The sequence below is a fragment of the Podarcis cretensis genome (assembly GCF_951804945.1).
Source record: "Podarcis cretensis genome assembly, chromosome: 17".
NCBI classification, from domain to species: Eukaryota; Metazoa; Chordata; class Lepidosauria; order Squamata; family Lacertidae; genus Podarcis; species Podarcis cretensis.
Window position 1 is genome coordinate 19,482,033 of NC_137187.1, and position 18,272 is coordinate 19,500,304.

An 18,272-nucleotide genomic window follows, 5' to 3' on the forward strand; every position below is an offset into this window, starting at 1 on the left:
CTATCATCTATCTATCTATCTATCTATCTATCTATAATCTATCTATCTATCTATCTATCTATCTATCTATCTATAATCTATCTATCTATCTATCTATCTATCTAATCTATATCTATCCAAACATGTACATTTTTTTCTAAGCAGACAAGCAGATGTGTGGCCTCACTTCTCACTCCACCTTACAATTTCTGTAATAATATCTAGGGCTTTGCTTTTTAGCAGCAGTCGTAACAGCTGCTTGTAACATCTGCCAGATAATTACCGAGCTGATTCAGAATTCACCTGCCTTCACCGAACGTGTGGAGATGAATCTCTGATCAAGGAAATAAAAGATTGATTGCGGTTCCATTTTTCATGCTTGTTAATAATCACCGCTATACACTCCCAATAAAGAGCAGATGCTTTCTGTTGGGAGGTGTGGATAGAATGGAGGTGGAAAGGGGAGAAGAGGAGAGAGAATAGGAGTGCACACTTTTAATGGCGTGTGTGCGCATCGTGCATTCAGCACAAGTCACTGACATTTGTTAACACCATTGTAAAAAGATGCTGCGTCGTATGCTTCACATTCTAGATCTTCTCCAACACCTGCTGATGATCAGGCCCCCTTTTATGTGTGAGTATCGGTGATTTAAAAGCTCATTATAGCTCTGTGTTGCAACTTGTCTGTTAAACCATTCATGCTTTCATAACACCCAAAGTAGCTGGGATATATCCAGATATAGGTACAGCATTATGTACGCAGACTTACATGGCTGCCTTCATCCAATTAGTCTGTTACTAGAATTGACAAGTTGATTCATTACCCAATTACATTACAGTATACTGGCATTTTTGGAGGTATTTAATAAAGATAACTTTGTTTTGTCTTCTTAAATAGCACAGTAAACTAAGATATCGGGGGGGGGGGATTCATCTTCAAAGGGGAGAGGTCCATTTATGAGAGGGAGTTTGTTCACAGTTTTCCTTTACTAGACAAGTCAGCCTGCCAACTGACAAGTATTAACCAGTGGCACGGTGCAGAGTATTTTTCTGGACTAAAACAGAAGACACGTTTCATCCTGTGTTTAAAAAGTTAAACATGCATATATTTACTCACATAGTTTTTTGGGGGGGTTAAGTGTAATTTATCTTCTTTTCAACCGCTGGATAGCTGCATTAGTACAGGCAACCCCCGTTTTTGGTGTGACAGATATGTGTGCAATCGCATACACGTGCACAGGGCAGAACCTGGAAGTGACATGGAAACATCATAAAAGATGTCACTCAAGGTGCGAAATGGGTGGGGCAGTGGTGGAACGGGGTGTTTGAATTGCACACGATTTCACACAAGCGTGCAATGACCCGGAACGCAACCTCTGTGCAAATTGGGGTTTGCCTGTACTGCTTTTAGTTTCAGCACCCTACATTCCACTTTGCCCAGTCAGGACTCAGGTATAGGATTTTGCTTTCTGAAAAACAATGATGCTTTTCTAGTCGTCTGTGACACAGCTTCATCTGGGATTCCCAGTGCATCCTTGTTCCTCTCCTTGTGATGATGTATTGGCAGGGAAATACAGAATCATTGCTCGGAGTCTTTCCTCTTCTGATAGGCATAGAGAGTGGTTTGATACATGCAATATGCAGCGTAATTCAGTTCATGTGCATTCAGAAGTTAAGTCCCTTTGAATTCAGTAGGACTTACTCCTAGGTAATTGTGTATATAGGATTACAGTCGTAATGGCTTGGTTTTGCAAAGCACACTTCAGCAATTGTTATAGCACAGGACTGTGCTCCTTCTCACTGCATTTGTGCATTCAATCTGATTATATATTGTGGTTTTTCAGCGCTGCTATACAACTGTGTATCGCAACACTAGTAAAGATACCTGAACACTCTTTCCCAAGGTGCTAGTTACTGATACAATCATGGATGTACTGATATCTGGATTAATCTCACTGTCATATTTTCTGTGACACTAATGTTTTACTCTCTCCACTGTGTAACCAAAAGACTCTAGTTGCCAAGCCTGTTGACTGTATTGTAAATTGTCCTGAATGTGATCACAGATTTCTTTATTTGGTATATTTCCTATCATAGTATGTACAGAAGGCTTTTTTGTGTGGCTATAGAATCAAGCATGCAGTTGATTTCTTTTAGTATTGCATGCTGCCTCACGTTTACACCACTGTCCTCTGACTTTATTTAGCGCAGGATATGATTCATTCATTTATTTATTTTTGCTTACTTTCTGAGTGCCGAGCTGATGTGTAGTCAGTTTAGTCCGTTCCAGCTTCAGTTTTTCAGCCTTTCCTGCCAATTATGGAATCTAAAGTGGATGGGCTTGTGAGCCATCTCTCCTTTTATCATATCCTCCTTCCTAAATTGTCTTTCAACCAAAAAGAATGTTGTACAACTACCCAATTCTACTCTCATTTCCCATATAGTCTAAAGATCTGAATTTGTGACATCTGTTGGAATTTTTTTGTTGAATGTATGAATGAAGTTTCCCCTGCTCTGGAATCTCTCTCTATAGTGCTAGATTTTTTATTTATTTATCCATGTGATTTATTTATCAATGTGATACCATTTTCATTTCTAACGTTACCATAGCTTTATTCACTCCCCCCCCTAGTTACAATCATGTGTTTTGTTGCATTTAACAGTTTAAAAGAATCATGTTACCTCCATAAATACCACCATCTCTCCAGACTTTCTGACTACTACTACTTATTTCTCTCTAAAATGAGCACTTTAAAGGGATAAACTTCGAAACAACAAGGCAGCATTTTAGCCAGAATGGATGTCTGCAAACGGCAGGGGTAATTTCATCACACTCAAGTTGATACGGTTGATATATTGATTGGCAGTGGGGAACAGTAATGAGGCATAAGGAATTTTTGTTTTAGCATTTTTTTTTTAAAATCACTTTTCCATATTTATGATTGCCTTTGTGAAGCACCCAAGTTGAGGTACAAGGAATAAAGCAAAAACAAGCCAATTATGAATATTCCAAACATTAAAATGACAAAAAACCTCAGCAGCATTAGCCGCTTTCATCCTTCCTGTCGTGTGTGCAGAACCTTCTTGGAGAGACTGCTCTACAATTGCGGTGCCATTGCTAAGACTATCCTGCTTTGAGTTGCAAGCCACCTACTCTCAGAGGGAGGAAAATAGTACCCAGAAGAAAGATATATCAGTTGATATGAAAGGGGACGTGTGTAGCTAGTGGCAGTTTTTCACTAGTAGAAACTGCTTCCAATCATGCAAGGCAACACAATTTTCAAACTCCTACCACTGCACACACAAAGATGTGTTAAAGCCCTCTGTGGCTCATTCCCTGCTGTTCCAGAGGACCTTCCAACCTTCAGGAGCAGTTTCTTTTTTAGCAGACTGGGGTGGGCTGCAGTACTTAGGGAGAATTAGTGAGTACTGTGAGAGGAAGTGCTTTTCTCCAACACAAAACTATTATTGGTGGCAACCCAGAGAGAAGCAGCTCCTGAAAGTAAACACTGGATCCACGTATTTATGTCACCACACCTCTGAATCTTAGCTGTCATGCTTTTAGCATTTTCACCAGTTTTAGAGCCCAGCATGTATCATTCATTGTTATTTCTAGGTCATCCAATAAGATGAAAGGTTCTGAATCATGGCCTAGATCTTGGTATCGTGCTCTTGTTTTGAATTGTTGCACACCCCATTAATTCAAAGAGAGACTTTTGGCTCAAGAACCAAGTAGTGCGGATGGAGAAGGCCTTAAAATCTTGACTGCTTGTTACTGAGCTATTCCTCAGACACCTGCAGCATTTTAGGTTTATTTTTATGTTTTATATTGCAGCATTACCTATGTGCCAGCAGAGCAGTTTGAAGAGTACCAGGCCAGCTTAGGGCAGCAGCTAGAAGGAAGAATGCCACTAGATGTTTTTCCTTCGCATGTTGTCAGGTAATCTACTACACCATATTGCTATAATCCTCTCCTTTACCTCTGTTTACACATACATATGCTAATAGCATGAAAATTCTACCTCCATGCTTGCTGAAGCAAAAACCTTTTACTAAAAAACGATAGGCAAATGTCTGGCGTCTGTTTACTCTAGACGATAATATGGTGGTTGTGGGTTTTTTTAAAGCACAGACAAAGAAATACTCAGTCTAGCCAATGATTTGCTTCAGAAAAGTTGTTCACCATTGTGCAAATATTTTGGCTTGTACTAAACCAGAGTTACTGGTGTGGGCTTCATAGGGAACTGTTCCTGATAAAAGCCAGGACTGTCACAGCGAAGGCAGAGCATGATGGGACAAGGGACCAGCTCGTTTACAGCATAATAAATCATGGTTTGTTAAAGCTATGGTTTTCCTAGTAGTGATGTATGGAAGTGAGAGCTGGGCCATAAAGAAGGCTGATCGCCGAAGAATTGATGCTTTTGAATTATGGTGCTGGAGGAGACTCTTGAGAGTCCCATGGACTGCAATAAGATCAAACCTATCCATTCTGAAGGAAATCAGCCCTGAGTACTCACTAGAAGGACAGATCCTGAAGCTGAGGCTCCAATACTGTGGCCACCTCATGAGAAGAGAAGACTCCCTGGAAAAGACCCTGATGCTGGGAAAGATTGAGGGCACAAGGAGAAGGGGACGACAGAGGATGAGATGGTTGGACAGTGTTCTCGAAGCTACCAGCATGAGTCTGACCAAACTGCGGGAGGCAGTGGAAGACAGGAGTGCCTGGCGTGTTCTGGTTCATGGGGTCACGAAGAGTCGGACACGACTAAATGACTAAACAACAACAAAAATCATGGTTTTCCTCCCGAAGAGAAAATAACAGTTAATTGACTAGTCATTATTCTGCCTTCCTTTCCCCCGGCCCCCCATTCTTAACCCCTGCCAGTGACTTTTCCTACAAATGAGAATAGGATTATTCCAGAGGAATTGTGAAATTGCAAGAATGATATTTAGCAATATGTTCACAGTTTGGATTTGGGTTGGCATAAGCTATGAATGGATATCAGTTTTGAATGAAATTGTCAATGTGACTTTGTGAACCGTATTGTCCAACTGGTAATTGGAAAATGGAAGGCTGTTGTGTGTCATGGAGTGCTATTCTGGAATACCAGGGATGTGAGGAGGGGGAGGAGTCCATATGTAGATATAAAATACAACCTGCAGTTTTTGGATCTTGATTGATATACAGAATATAGAATTACCTCCATTTCCTATACATTTCTTATCCTTCTTCCTATTCTTGTGCCCTAGTTATTGTCTTTGTTGTATTTTTATTTTCTCAGTTTGCTTGCAAGGTTGTATTTTTTTTTATCTCCCAAAAGCCCCAAGAGTTCAAAAAACAATGCAACTGGAAATTGTATCCATTTCTAGTCTGATTGACTGGGGAAAGTGCTTTAGATTGTTTGATTTTTTAAAAAATGTGGAGCAAGGCTATAATCCTGGATTGTATTCAGTTAAGTTATATTCTGAGTAGACCCATTGAAATGGATGGACTAGAGTTAGTCACACTCATTAATTTCAATGGGTCTACGCTGAGTAGAATTAACTTTGGTTATGACCCTCTGTCTTCAGTACTTCAGGACGGTGAGAGACATAGCTGTCAACTTACAGATTTGAAAATAAGGGACCAGCAGCCAAAATAAGGGACCTGCAGCATCACCTGCAGTCTGGTCAAACTCATGAAAGGTAGCTTCGAGAACACTGTCCAACCAACTTTGTAACCAGAGTTTCAGCTGAATAGAATCTGAATCACATGCACCCCAAGGCCTATGCAGCCTCAACTTAAGATGGCTCCCTGGCCTGGCTTTGCACTGCGAAGTTTGCAGCAGCATGTGCAACAAAATGGCGTCCAGCATTCAAAAAAACCCCCTCAGCTTGCATTAACTAGCCACACACAAGGCATGCAAGCTCCACCCCCCAGTCGTTCTTAGACTTCTTATTGGGTAAGCAACACAGCCAAGCAACACAGTTGGAGCCTCCCTTCTCCCTGGCCGGCAGGCTGCTTCCTTTAAAATTTAAGGGACATCATTTAAGGGACATTTAAGGCAGTGTTTCCCAACCTTGGGCCTCCAGCTGTTTTTGGACTACAACTCCCATCATCCCTAGCTAGCAAGACCAGTGGTCAGGGATGATGGGAATTGTAGTTCAAAAACAGCTGGAGGCCCAAGGTTGGGAAACACTGATTTAAGGGACATCCATCAATAAGGGACAGCAGCGGGACATGGCACTGCAATAAGGGACTGTCCCTTCAAATAAGGGACACTTGACAGCTATGGTGAGAGATGCCATTTGTAGGTTACTAAAGCATGCCGTACATGCCCTTGTTTATTACCAGAGAAATTCCAGAACTACCAGAACGGGAAGAAGGTGAAGGAGAAGAAAGTGAACTTCAGAATGCAGGCTACAGTAACTGGAACCAACCAAGGAGGTATGTGTGTTTCTGCTACTCAGATAACCCTCTTAGCAGTTTATTCTGGTTCAATGTCCATTTTCTCACATTTTATTGATTTGGGGGCACAGCCAGAATGCCAGAATGCCTGGATAACTGGAAATCATAATAAATTGATATCTTAGTTAATTCACAAGGCATGTTTACCAAATCTTCACCGTGATCAACTCTTGCCTTGAAACCTATGCCCCACCTATGGAAAGACGTGTGGATCCAGAATTAGCCTCCACAGTCACTTATGGACTCATTATTAAGACCATGTTCATGGAAGACAATCTAACTTGGCTACAAGTGATTGCCAAACAAAGAAGACGTGGACATGGAATTTGGATAGTTTCATTTCTTGTGCAGTTTATTGATTTGTAGTCGGGAGAACTGGGAGTGCTTCTAATCATGGTTGGGAATTCTAGTTGGTGCCAACTGTAATAATGACGTATGAATGACCGCCATACTTAGGTTTGTTTCCAACACACCACTTGTGCAGTGGGACACGCCCACCCCATTCCTTTCATCTCCTCATTCACTGCCAGAATCTGTCCTCAAACCTTCTGGAGCAGATTTTGAAAGTGCTCCAGGGACTGCAAGGAAGAGGACAGGAACGGAAAGGTTTTATTGCACAAGCAGAAGTCTATTGTGTAAGTGGAGTGGCATTGCTGGATGCAGCCCTCAGCTTTGGAATTGAAAGGACTTCCTACAAATTGAAAGGAGCAAAGGAGAAATCCTTAGACAAGGTGGGAGGAGATCTGGAGCTGCAGAGGTGTGCCTGATCATCATCACAGGCAGGCAGGCAGAATTACATCTGTGCCTGACCTCTTGAATTCCTAGATTGGTCTTTGACAGTCCTCCACAGAGCTCTTAACTTGTGTAATATTAGCAGTGTCAGATTTACATATACACTAAACAAGCGATAGCTTAGGATCCCACTCTCTTGGGCCCCCCAAAAAAATTAAAGGAAAAAAACACCTGGATGTACATTTCCAAAATATAAGATAAAAAAAAAAAAACCTACATACAGCAACAGTGTTTTGTGTTGTGTATGGACCTAATAGGTCCATAAATTACCATATAGCATATATTCAAACATAAAAAATCAGCAACAATTTGTTGTTGACAAAGGACAGTAGACATATGAAGGGCCCCGTTACCTTCAGTAGCTTAGGGCCTCATCAAACCTAAATCCGGCCCTGTTACCACCTGCCATCACTGACACAATAGGAGGAAAAGGAAGCTGCAATCAGGCACCCGTTTGTCACCCCTGGGAGTAACCACTGTGTGAGCACAATTCTATATCATGCTGTCAATGCTTTTCTTTGTGTGCTTCCTCCACGTGAAGTCCAGAGGGTAGCAGCATGAGAGTGGGCCTTCTCTGTAGTGGCTCCCCATATGTGGAATGCTCCCCTCAAGGAGGTTCGCCTGGTGCCTTCATTATATATTTTTAGGCGCCAGGCAAAAATGTTCCTCTTCAACCAGGCCTCTATCATTCTACCTGGACACTGAGGTCCAGCGCCGAGGGCCTTCTGGCAGTTCCCTCACTGTGAGAAGCCAAGTTACAGGGAACCAGGCAGAGGGCCTTCTTGGTAGTGGCACCCGCCCTGTGGAACGCCCTCCAACCAGATGTCAAAGAGAAAAATAACTGCCAAACTTTTAGAAGACATCTGAAGGCAGCCCTGTTTAGGGAAGCTTTTAATGTTTAATAGGTTATTGTATTTTAGTGTTTTATTGGAAGCTGCCCAGAGTGGCTGGGGAAACCCAGCCAGATGGGCAGGGTATAAATAAATTATTATTATTATTATTATTATTATTATTATTATTATTATTTAGCTGTTTTATTGTTTTGGTTTAATTATTTACTGCGTTTTATCTTGCTATTTATTCTGTGAACCACCCTGGGATCTTTTAATGAAGGCCGATACATAAAAAAATTAAGAAAGAAAGAAAGAAAGAAAGAAAGAAAGAAAGAAAGAAAAAGAAACTGTCAGTGGAAGTTGTTGTTTTTGTTACTTAAATCTTAGTAAGGTTGTGCGAGACATGCCTATTTAATTTCAGCCCTGTTGTTACAAGAAACAAAAGCCCAGCTCTCTCCTAGGTGACTGCATTGTGAAGCGCTTGAATGAACAGTTTCTGATTTTGCCCATATTTGTTTTCCTGTTTAATGAAAGATTCTCCCCTCGACTCAAAATGGCACAATCCTAAATAGCAACCGAAAGTGACAAAGAGTCTCTTCAGCCCTAAGTTCAAGCACGCTGAGATGCAATTTGTAAAAGTTGCAGACCTGTAATGTAGATGCGCTGCATTTCTTAACGTATTTATAATTATAGGGTTGAACTCTGGAGAGAACCCAGCAAGTCACTGGGAATCAGCATTGTCGGTGGACGAGGAATGGGAAGCCGACTGAGCAGCGGCGAAGTGATGAGAGGAATCTTCATCAAACACATTCTTGAAGACAGCCCTGCTGGCAAAAACGGAACCTTGAAAACTGGAGATAGAATAGTGGAGGTAGTACATCACCCTCCACTTTCCCACAGTTAAAGCCCCCAACCTCCTTACACACATTTAATGGGACTGCTGGTTGTTCTAAGAAGATTGACTTCCAGAAGTAGAATGCATGTTGTAAACAGCTTCTGGCATGACTGAACTAGATCTGTTGGGCTCAATTGGTAGAGCACGTGACTCTTAATCTCAGGGTTATGAGTCTGAGTCCCCACGTTGAGCAAAAGAGTCCTGCATTGCAGGGCGTTGAGCTAGATGGCTCTGGTGGTCTCTTCCAACTATGATTCTATGAAATGATTTCTATTACTACTGTACATTTGAATTAAGTATTTCATTCTGGTACCCATGGTTTGTGTCCTGCAAGCACCATGGTTTCCACCTCTGGAAGTTTACAAACTCTAACGTTTGCCCATCTCTCCATGCTTTATAGTGGATGGTTTAATTCTCAGTCGTCTCATAAAAACTAAAGTGGTAAAGAGAGCTCTTCCCATGAGACTTCTAATGTTAAAATTGCAACTAACCACTAGCATGCTGTACCTTGGCTTCCAGCTTCAATAGTGACCGAAAACCCGAATTAACTTACTAACACTAATATTATAACCTCATTTTCTTCAGGTGCCAAAACAGCCTTTGGATTCTTGTCTTAGACATCTGCACAAGTGGAAGCCCCCTTTCAGGAAGTGCTAAGTCTTAGCCTTCTTGGAAAGACTGCATTTTGCAGCTCTTGAGGGAGTCTAAATGGCAGTGTCTCACCTTTTCCCTTCCTTCCCCCTCCCTTTAAAATGAAGGTTGTACTTTATACGCATGTTAATTGAGCCTTGCAGGAATTCAATGAAGCATGTAAACACAATCTTGCTTTGAAAATACGATTTTCAATTTTTTATTTGCAGAAGCATTTTAGAAATTCTGTTCGCTGCTTACAAATTATAACCTATCCTGAGACTTCTCTCTTTTTTTAAAAAAAGAAGTAAGTACACATGTAAATTGACATACACAGGTGGTTTGTCTGCTGTGGACTGATAATACATTGAATTTGAGGCTGGATCTATACACATTAAAAAAAAACGCGTTGCAGAAAAATGCATTATAAAAGCTGTTAGTGTAAAACCCCACTAGCGATAGATCACAGCTCTACAACACCATCTGGTGTCACATGTTTTTAATGCAGTTATAATGATATAGTTGATGAGTGTATCTGAGTCCTGAGTTTTCTCAATGATTCACATACATTTGTCTCAATATCCTTGCAGCAGCCCTGTAAGGTAGGTCAGGATTATTGCCCTCATATTGCGAAAGACAGTACTCAGGCTTGGATAAAGCGCTTTGCTTAAGGTTAAAGCTCATGACTGGAACAAGATTTGAACTACGGGCTCCTTATTTGCAGCTCGGTCTCCTTAACACTGCACTATCCTGAAGGCCTTATGTCAGAAAAGACTGCCCCTAGTTTTTTGCTTGTTTGCTTGTTATGTTTTCACCATGACAAAGAGAAGTGAAATACATTTTCTAGAAGTTGCTGCGTTATTATTTTTCTAGCTGCGTGTACCATTGTGTTAAGCTTAGGCCTTACGATTTCAGGTGGATGGAATTAACCTCAGAGATGCAAGCCACGAACAAGCTGTGGAAGCCATACGAAGAGCAGGCAATCCAGTAGTCTTTATGGTACAAAGCATTATAAACAGACCAAGGGTAAGCATATGAACTGTGAAAGAAAGATTTGCAGAACCAAAATATGCAGGGAGAAATTAAACATCCAAGGCTGTGTTATTTTGGGGAGGACATTTCCACAAAGCTAAGGGTAGGATTCATAGTGGTTGTGATTAGCACACACATGCAAACTAAACAAAAAACCAATCCTTGAAAACCTACTTTAGAATGGATTTGTAAGACAGTGCAGGTTTCTGGATCAAAGCGAGTGGTGGCAACCAAAAATATATATGTACATTTCGTTAGGCACTGTGGAAAAGTTTGAAAACAGGGTTTCCTAAACTTGGATCTGCAGCTGTTTTTTTTACTACAACTTCCACCACCCCTAGCTAGCAGGACCAGTGGTTGAGGATGATGGGGATTGTAGTTCAAAAGCAGCTGGAGGCCCAAGTTTGAGGAACACTGTTCTAACAGCTCTTCCACACCAAGCAATTGTTGAGATTATGAGACTGCTCATTCAGTGCACTGAGACCTTCCTGCCCCAGAGCACCTGTGTATATCCCATCTTGATTACATGCTCGTCAAACATGGCAGCTGGAGACAGCTGTGGGCTGTGCATGGCCTGCACAATCTGCATGGGGCAGAATAGTTGCAAACGCCCTTTGCACCCAAATGCCCCTTTTCGTTTCAACGCTTGTAAAGCATTAACCAGGAGGGATGGAAACTTCCTGTGCAGATGCACCGTTCAAGTATGCAGAGGGACCTGTTTCGTTTTGCTTCACTTCACACTTTCAGTAACTTGCGCTGCATGGGCGACACAAACACCTGCAAAATAGTTTTAATATAGTAGCTTGCATTGTTTGTAACGACACTTCCTCCTTGTAGATTCGCTGTAAGCTGCATGTCTTGATTTACAAGCTGTTTCACAAACTTTTTGTTTCCCAGCCAGAATCTCTCTATAGCTCTGTATCATCCTCTGCTCCCAACAGGCAGAAACCTAATAATCCATTTTACCACCAGTCGTCGCAGGTAAATTCGCATGGAGTAGCTTTGCAGAATACTGGTGATTGTGTGCAAGACGCTATTTGAGGCTTGTGCATTTGCTGTGGCATGGAGAAAAGCAGCGCTTCTAGTTTGTGCTCTTTGTTTGAAAACCGCCGTTGTGTTTTTAGAGCAAGATCCTATAAGGGGATTTCCAGTCTTTGGTCACAGACAGTAACCCACAGAACTAACCGGGTCCTATAATGAGAGTTACCTTTTAATACAGCTTTGTTAAGAAAAAAAAGTATCCAGCAATTTAACACGTTCCACCAGTGCATGTTGTGGGTGGGAAATGGCTAAGTGTTACCTAGGGGATATGAATGATTACTGTGGCCAGTTATATATATTGTTTTGAAACAACTCTTAACTTGCTTGTTTAATAAGTTAAGTATTCCGTTGTGCATTTCCCCCCGGTAACTTATTTGCAAAGGATGGGAGTCGTGTTGACAAGCCTTTTCAGATTCTGCTTACCACTATGTTTTTATCAATATTTAAAGTATATACCATACTTTTCCGTGTATGACTAGGTTTTTTTACTTTAAAATTATGTGAAAAACTGCGGGTCTTCTTATACACGGATAGTGAAGGGTGGGAATTTCTTAAATTGGAGTCCCTAAAAATAGGGGGTGTCTTATACATGGGGGCATGTTGTACATGGAAAAATATGGTAATTTATTGTCTGTTGGTGTAATATTTTCGCCTTGTTAATTGTAACAACAGTGGCAACAGTTGTGCATTCTGATCCTGTCCTTTTTTATTTAAAAGTAAGTCCCACTGAGTTGAGTGGAATTTACCGTACTTCCAAATAAGCAGGCATAGGATTTGGTAGATTGGGAATGCCCTATGGGCTTTGAAGCTTTCATTATCTGTTGCCCTTGTGTTGTGCACTCCTTCTTCATCACATCTTGCATGGAAATTTCCCCTTGTGTTCAGTGTCTGAGCTAACGATGACATAGGACCAGGGTAGATTTGATTTAAAACAGAGTCAGTAAGACTTGATTAAAACTAGTCAGTAAGACTTGATTTAAATCTTTTTTTTTTTTTTTACAGAAAGACTCACTCTAGCTGGTATAATCTTAATATTTACAACCAGATGAAGGTTTTATTTTTGGAATAATATATTTTCAGAGCAGTTTTTACAGTTACGTATATCAGAAATTACTGATTTGGTTTTACTATTAAAAATATGTAGACAGATAATTATGAAATTATTGTGAGGTTTGATAACTGTTTATATTTGGACAACTTCTCTGCTGTACTTTATTGGAAGGAGAAAAACAATCATTTCCTTCACAACAATTTAAACAATTTATTTAACTAAAACAATAACGTTATAGAATATGTATCCATGTTTGTTAACTGATGTGGTTAATCTTTTTTATAAAAAAGCACACAAAACCTTACACTGAGTTTTAGCACGCATGAAAAACTTAAAACAAATCCTTATTTCCTGATGAATAGCCTTTAGACTATAATGTAACTTAAATAGAAAACTATATTTAGAAAGGTTTTTCCTTCAAAGGCATTTTATTTTAAAAAATCTGATTTAAATAAAAAAAAATCCTATATATATATAAAATCATTGATTTTTATTCACCCTGCATAGGACAACCTCTACAGCGGTGCTAATCATGGTTATGTAAGACCACAGCTTCCAACCTACTTCCAGCTATGGCTGAAAACTGTGGTTTGGCGGTAACCATGAGGTCCTCTTCTTAATCCCTTATCCATCAGGCAGCTTTGCGCCAGGCATATGTTTATATTGTTTTCAAGCTACCTTTGCTGGATCACAGCTAGTGCTGTGGTTGCGCTAAGAGGCAACTCGCCCCCCCCCACTGCACTAATATAAATTATGGATGTGTGCACCTGCTTTTCTAATTTGGACTTGCAATGATAATGAAGGGATATTTGGAACAATCTTGGTGGAGTCCTGTTCCTTTTTGAGATGCTTAAAACCATGGAGAGGTCTCATGCATAAAAGGTGGTACAAACATGGATGCAGGTGCAACACTCAACATCCTTATTTATCAGTGATTCTCAGCTGGAATGTGTGAATTGTCATTGAAACGCATTGTGTCTGAAATGCTTTGCAATCACTCTGTGGTATTGGATCCATGACCACCATTTTCACACATGGATTTGATCAGGGGTCAGCAAACTTTTTTGGGGAGGGTGCTAGTTCACCGTCCCCCAGACCTAGTGGCTGTGGACTGCAGAGGGGGCTTCTCTCTCCCCGCCTCCCACAGCCCCTCCCCTCCCCCTGCCTACCTCTGCCGCTGCTCTGCCTGCGGTTGGGAGCCGGTGGTGGTGACCGTTCCTCTCCTTTTCGGGCCAGCTTTCTTGGGTGCCAGGCACAAGGCGCCAGCAGGTGCAACAAGCTCCAGCCCATGGGGAGAGGCTGGCAGGCGGGTGGCGAGGCTTCCTATCAAAGCCCAGCCCCCTTCCTCCGCAGGGTGGGGAGAAGCCAGGAAGAGGGAGGGAGGGAGGAGACGCCACCATGGTGAGGGAAGGAGGGGAAAAACCACCCAAAAAATGGTGCCCTAAAAAATTGGGGGGGAAAAGGCAATCGCGCCGATCCAAGTGGTGGTTGCAGAACCATTTGCGGGCCGGATCCAGAGGGCAATTGGGCCAGATCCGGCCCACAGGATTTTTAGTTTGCTGACCCCTGGATTTGATGTTGGCCAATGGATGGTCATGTTTGTGTGGAAGTGCCCTAATGTATTTGCCTTTTGGTTAGCAAGCCCCTTTCTGTTTTTCTCGTAGAACCTCCCTATGCCTTACCTGCAGTACAACCCTTTCAGTAAGCCTCCTGCCTTCAGCAGCACTAACCCCTTTGTTGAGCCTCTACAGTTCAACACTAACAAGGTTGGATGATGCATGGATGTTTGCGATGGACTCAGTGAAAATTTATGTGTTCCTCTCTTTCTCTGCTCCTTCTCCTCTCCCTCACTTGATATTTTTTTAACAAACATCAATAAGCCAGTGTCTTACTGGAGGAAAAGCATTCTCCTTATCAGAGATATGTCCACCATACTCACCCAAAAAGCTTTCATTTGACCGTTGAACCAGCTGGTCCACAATCATAGTAAGACAGAGAGACAGACTGTTGCTTGGGGAAAGACCAGAGGCTGCAACTGTGTCATGCTTTGTATTTAACAGATAAACTGCTCACTAAAGCTATGAATCTTCATTGTAAAATATTACATGAATTGGTGTGGGTTAGGATTTTAAACACACACACACACACACGTATATACTGTTGAGGCAAAATTGATTGGCAGTATGACCGCATTCCCAAATCTTTTTGAGAATATTAACAGAAATAGTTTGGCTCTTCTCCTCCCCCACCCTCCACCCTGCCCCCAGTGAATTAGGAATATTAAGGAATGGTGTGGAGAATACAGAGCACAAATAGCTAAGGTTGCAGTTCTGTAATCGCTTACCTGGAAGCTAGCTGTACTGATATCAGTGGGACATAGTCATGTGTCAGAGTGGACTGTAAATAAATTGTGTCTAGAGGCATTCTTGTATCACTGGTTGCATTGCCGCCGCCAGAACCTAGTCACAGGACAATTCTGTGATCAATCCTGACAAAGTCAATAGCAGACCACTGCTGTCTGCAAGGGAATTCAGGCTACAGATCTAACTAACATTGATGCCTCAGTTGATAGAGAATGAGACTCTTAATCTCAGGATTGTGGGTTCAAGCCCCATGCTGGGCAAAATATTCCTGTATTCCTGTCTTGCAGGGAGTTGGACTAGATTATCATTGTGGTCCCTTCCAACTCTACAATTCTACAATTCTACCTTAGGTTCCCATCCCAGATACTTTATGCTATCTGTTATTTGTTGCCATGAAAATGGGGGGGGGGGTGTCGTGAAGCTTAGTGGTGGAACATGTGCTTTAGATGCAAGAAGTTCCTCTGCCTAGTCTCTGGCTTCTTAGGCTGAGCTGAGGGAAAAGAAAACCTTCTGAAATCCTGGGCAGCTGCTGTCAGTCAGTATACTGAGCTAGACACCAGTGGTTTCACTCACTATAAGGCACCTTCCTGTGTCTCCAAGGTGCCACATAACTGCTTAAATGCAAGCGTTCTGTCTCTACTTGGTGATATAGGTAAGGGCAATAGAAGTAAACTTACTTTTCTTTTAATAAGCTAACAGCTTAGCTCAGAGGTCAGCAAACATTTTCGGCAGGGGGCTGGTCCACTGTCCCTCAGACCTTGTGGGGGCCGGACTATTTTTTTTTTTTAGGGGGGGGGAATGAACAATTTCCTATGCCCCACAAATAACCCAGAGATGCATTCTAAATAAAAGGACACATTCTACTCATTTAAAAACACACTAATTCCTGGACCGTCTGCGGGCCAGATTTAGAAGGTGATTGAGCCAGATCTGGCCCCCAGGCCTTAGTTTGCCTACCCATGGCTTAGATTCTCAAAACAAACAAAAGACAAGGGGTTCTCTGCTGTTCTCTCCAGTACTGCTGTTCTGTGAGTAGAAGCCACTTTTGCTCACAGAACAGGACTTAAACTTCCTTTCCTCTCCTCCCTCCTGCAGCCCCTGAGCCACCTTCAAAATCTAGTTGGGGGTTCCCCTTGAACAGATTTTGGAGGGGCTGTTATGGCATTTCACTTCATGTACATCTGCATGCAAAAGTGAATTGATGCATAAATGTTTGTTCTCAGGTTGCAGAACTGTCTTTGTCAATTTTCTCCCAAGAAGGATTTTTTTTTTGCTCCAAGGCCTGTGCAAATACATATTGGATAGGGCCTATGACTGGTAATGATAAGCCATGTTAGGCCCTTTAAGAAATGTAGAGTCATTCTGATGTGATAAAAAAAATAAAGTTTATATAAAACCCATTCCCTATGTAAGAATACTTGTACAGTAAAAAAAGTAGCATTCTTCCAAGGATACTGTAATAAACAGCCTGATGTTTTCTGTTACCATAGGATATGCAGAATCCAATTAGATTTACCACCAGTTGCTCCCCATGTAACCCCTTTGCTCCTACACCATTTAAGGTTTGTTTTAATTCACGGTTACTGTCCTAATTTGTAGTTAACTATTGTAGTCAGTGTATGTACTGCACTCCTTGTGTGCTGTCTGTCCTCAACCCCCCATTTTGCCCCCTTGATCATTTCAAAAGACCACGTGCTTCTTCCAAGTGTACCTGCTTCTTTCAGAGTGATGCTGCTCTCTCTGTATTTACTGTCTCCCAAATTCGTTGTCTGAAACCCACAGGATACTACGGTGAAGGATTCGGGAGTTGCCACATTTGTATTTATTTCTGCATCTTTTATAGTAGTGATGGGGGGGGGGCTGTGGTTCTTCAGAAGTTGTCAGGCTGCAATTCCCATCAGCCCCCAGGCAGCTTGGTCGACCGTCAGGTATCATTGCTGGAATTCCAGCAATACCTGGAGAGCCAACTCTTCGTAATTAAGGTCACCGTTGTTCTTATTAAGAACTCCCTGTTCAGATCCCCGAAGCCAATCATTTTGCTCCCATTCACTCTTATAGGGCATCTTCCTATGTTACCTTAGTGAAACCATTTGCCACAGTTAGGCCCCATACCTCTGCATACAAGAGGGCTAAGATGTTGTTGTTGTGTGTGTAAATTGTTGATGATATGTAGCTTACAGCTAGGAAGCCAAATAACTCTTCTAGGTGATCAATAGCTTCTTTAAAAAGACTAAACAATGTCCAGACTCTTTACAGTCGTACCTTGGTTCTGGAACATCTTGCGACTCGAACATTTTGGCTCCCGAACGCCGCAAACCTGGAAGTGAGTGTTCTGGTTTGTGAACATTTTTTGGAAGCCAAACGTCTTCCGCAGCTTCCGATTGAGTGCAAGAAGCTCCTGCAGCCAATCGGAAGTCACGCCTTGGTTTTCGGTTGTATTCGGAAACATTCAGCCGCACAAAATCTGAAGCTGTGTGCATATAGTTATTATATATGCACACGCTAAGTATTGAAATAAAGTTAAATGCACACACACACACACACACACACACACACAGAGTTGTTTCCAGAGTGTCCCTTTGGCGAATGGAAGCTCCCAAAGGAGAGGGGAGGAGACAATGCCCACAATCTCTCATGCAGGTTCCCAAACCAACTTCTGCTGTGTTCTGGAGAGGTCCGCCAACTCTCTGTGCCTTGTTTCAAGAGGGCTTCAGGGACACAGAAGTAGGCATGTACAGTGAGCAGAGTTCTGTACATGGGAACTTTGGATCCAAACTAGTATTGCTAAAGCTTTGTGTGAGTTTCACTTCTCCCCCTCCCCACCATTTGAACAAAGGCACTTTTCTGTGTGAATCCTCAAAACAACACATCTCGCCACTTTTCTTTGGGAATAGTAAAATTATCTCCCTTCCTTCCTTATATGATGCTGTTTTTGTTTTGGAAATACACTTTCACGTCTATGTAAGTCCTTGGTATGTAGGCCACCCAGCACATAAACCTTCACTGAATTTGGCTTTTAGTAACTGCTTTGCTTTAAGTGCATTTGAACCTTCATTTACCATGCTGTTTTTTTTTCCATCTGTGATTGCCTTTCCGTTCTATTATTGCACAGTATTTTAACTTCAAAGGCCCAGCCCTTTCTTTGTCATCACTTCATGCATTTTCTTTGCCCAGTGCCAGTCTGCACGTTCCCAGCCACTGTATTTTC

At 41.9% G+C, this 18,272-nt stretch overlaps 1 protein-coding gene across 16 annotated transcripts in view; it reads left to right on the forward strand.

Moving 5' to 3' along the window:
* MPDZ (multiple PDZ domain crumbs cell polarity complex component) overlaps positions 1–18,272 on the forward strand; it is a 109,017-nt gene that overhangs the window by 57,946 nt on the left and 32,799 nt on the right. For 6 of the 16 annotated variants that reach the window (XM_079959048.1, XM_079959056.1, XM_079959061.1 and 3 more), the window contains 8 exons: positions 572–613; positions 3,815–3,919; positions 6,314–6,406; positions 8,746–8,923; positions 10,493–10,603; positions 11,507–11,590; positions 14,366–14,467; positions 16,555–16,626. In XM_079959048.1, coding sequence (XP_079815174.1) covers positions 572–613; positions 3,815–3,919; positions 6,314–6,406; positions 8,746–8,923; positions 10,493–10,603; positions 11,507–11,590; positions 14,366–14,467; positions 16,555–16,626 — 787 coding nt within the window. The remainder of the gene's footprint in view (positions 1–571; positions 614–3,814; positions 3,920–6,313; positions 6,407–8,745; positions 8,924–10,492; positions 10,604–11,506; positions 11,591–14,365; positions 14,468–16,554; positions 16,627–18,272) is intronic. The other 10 variants (XM_079959057.1, XM_079959055.1, XM_079959049.1 and 7 more) reach the window with 7 other exon arrangements.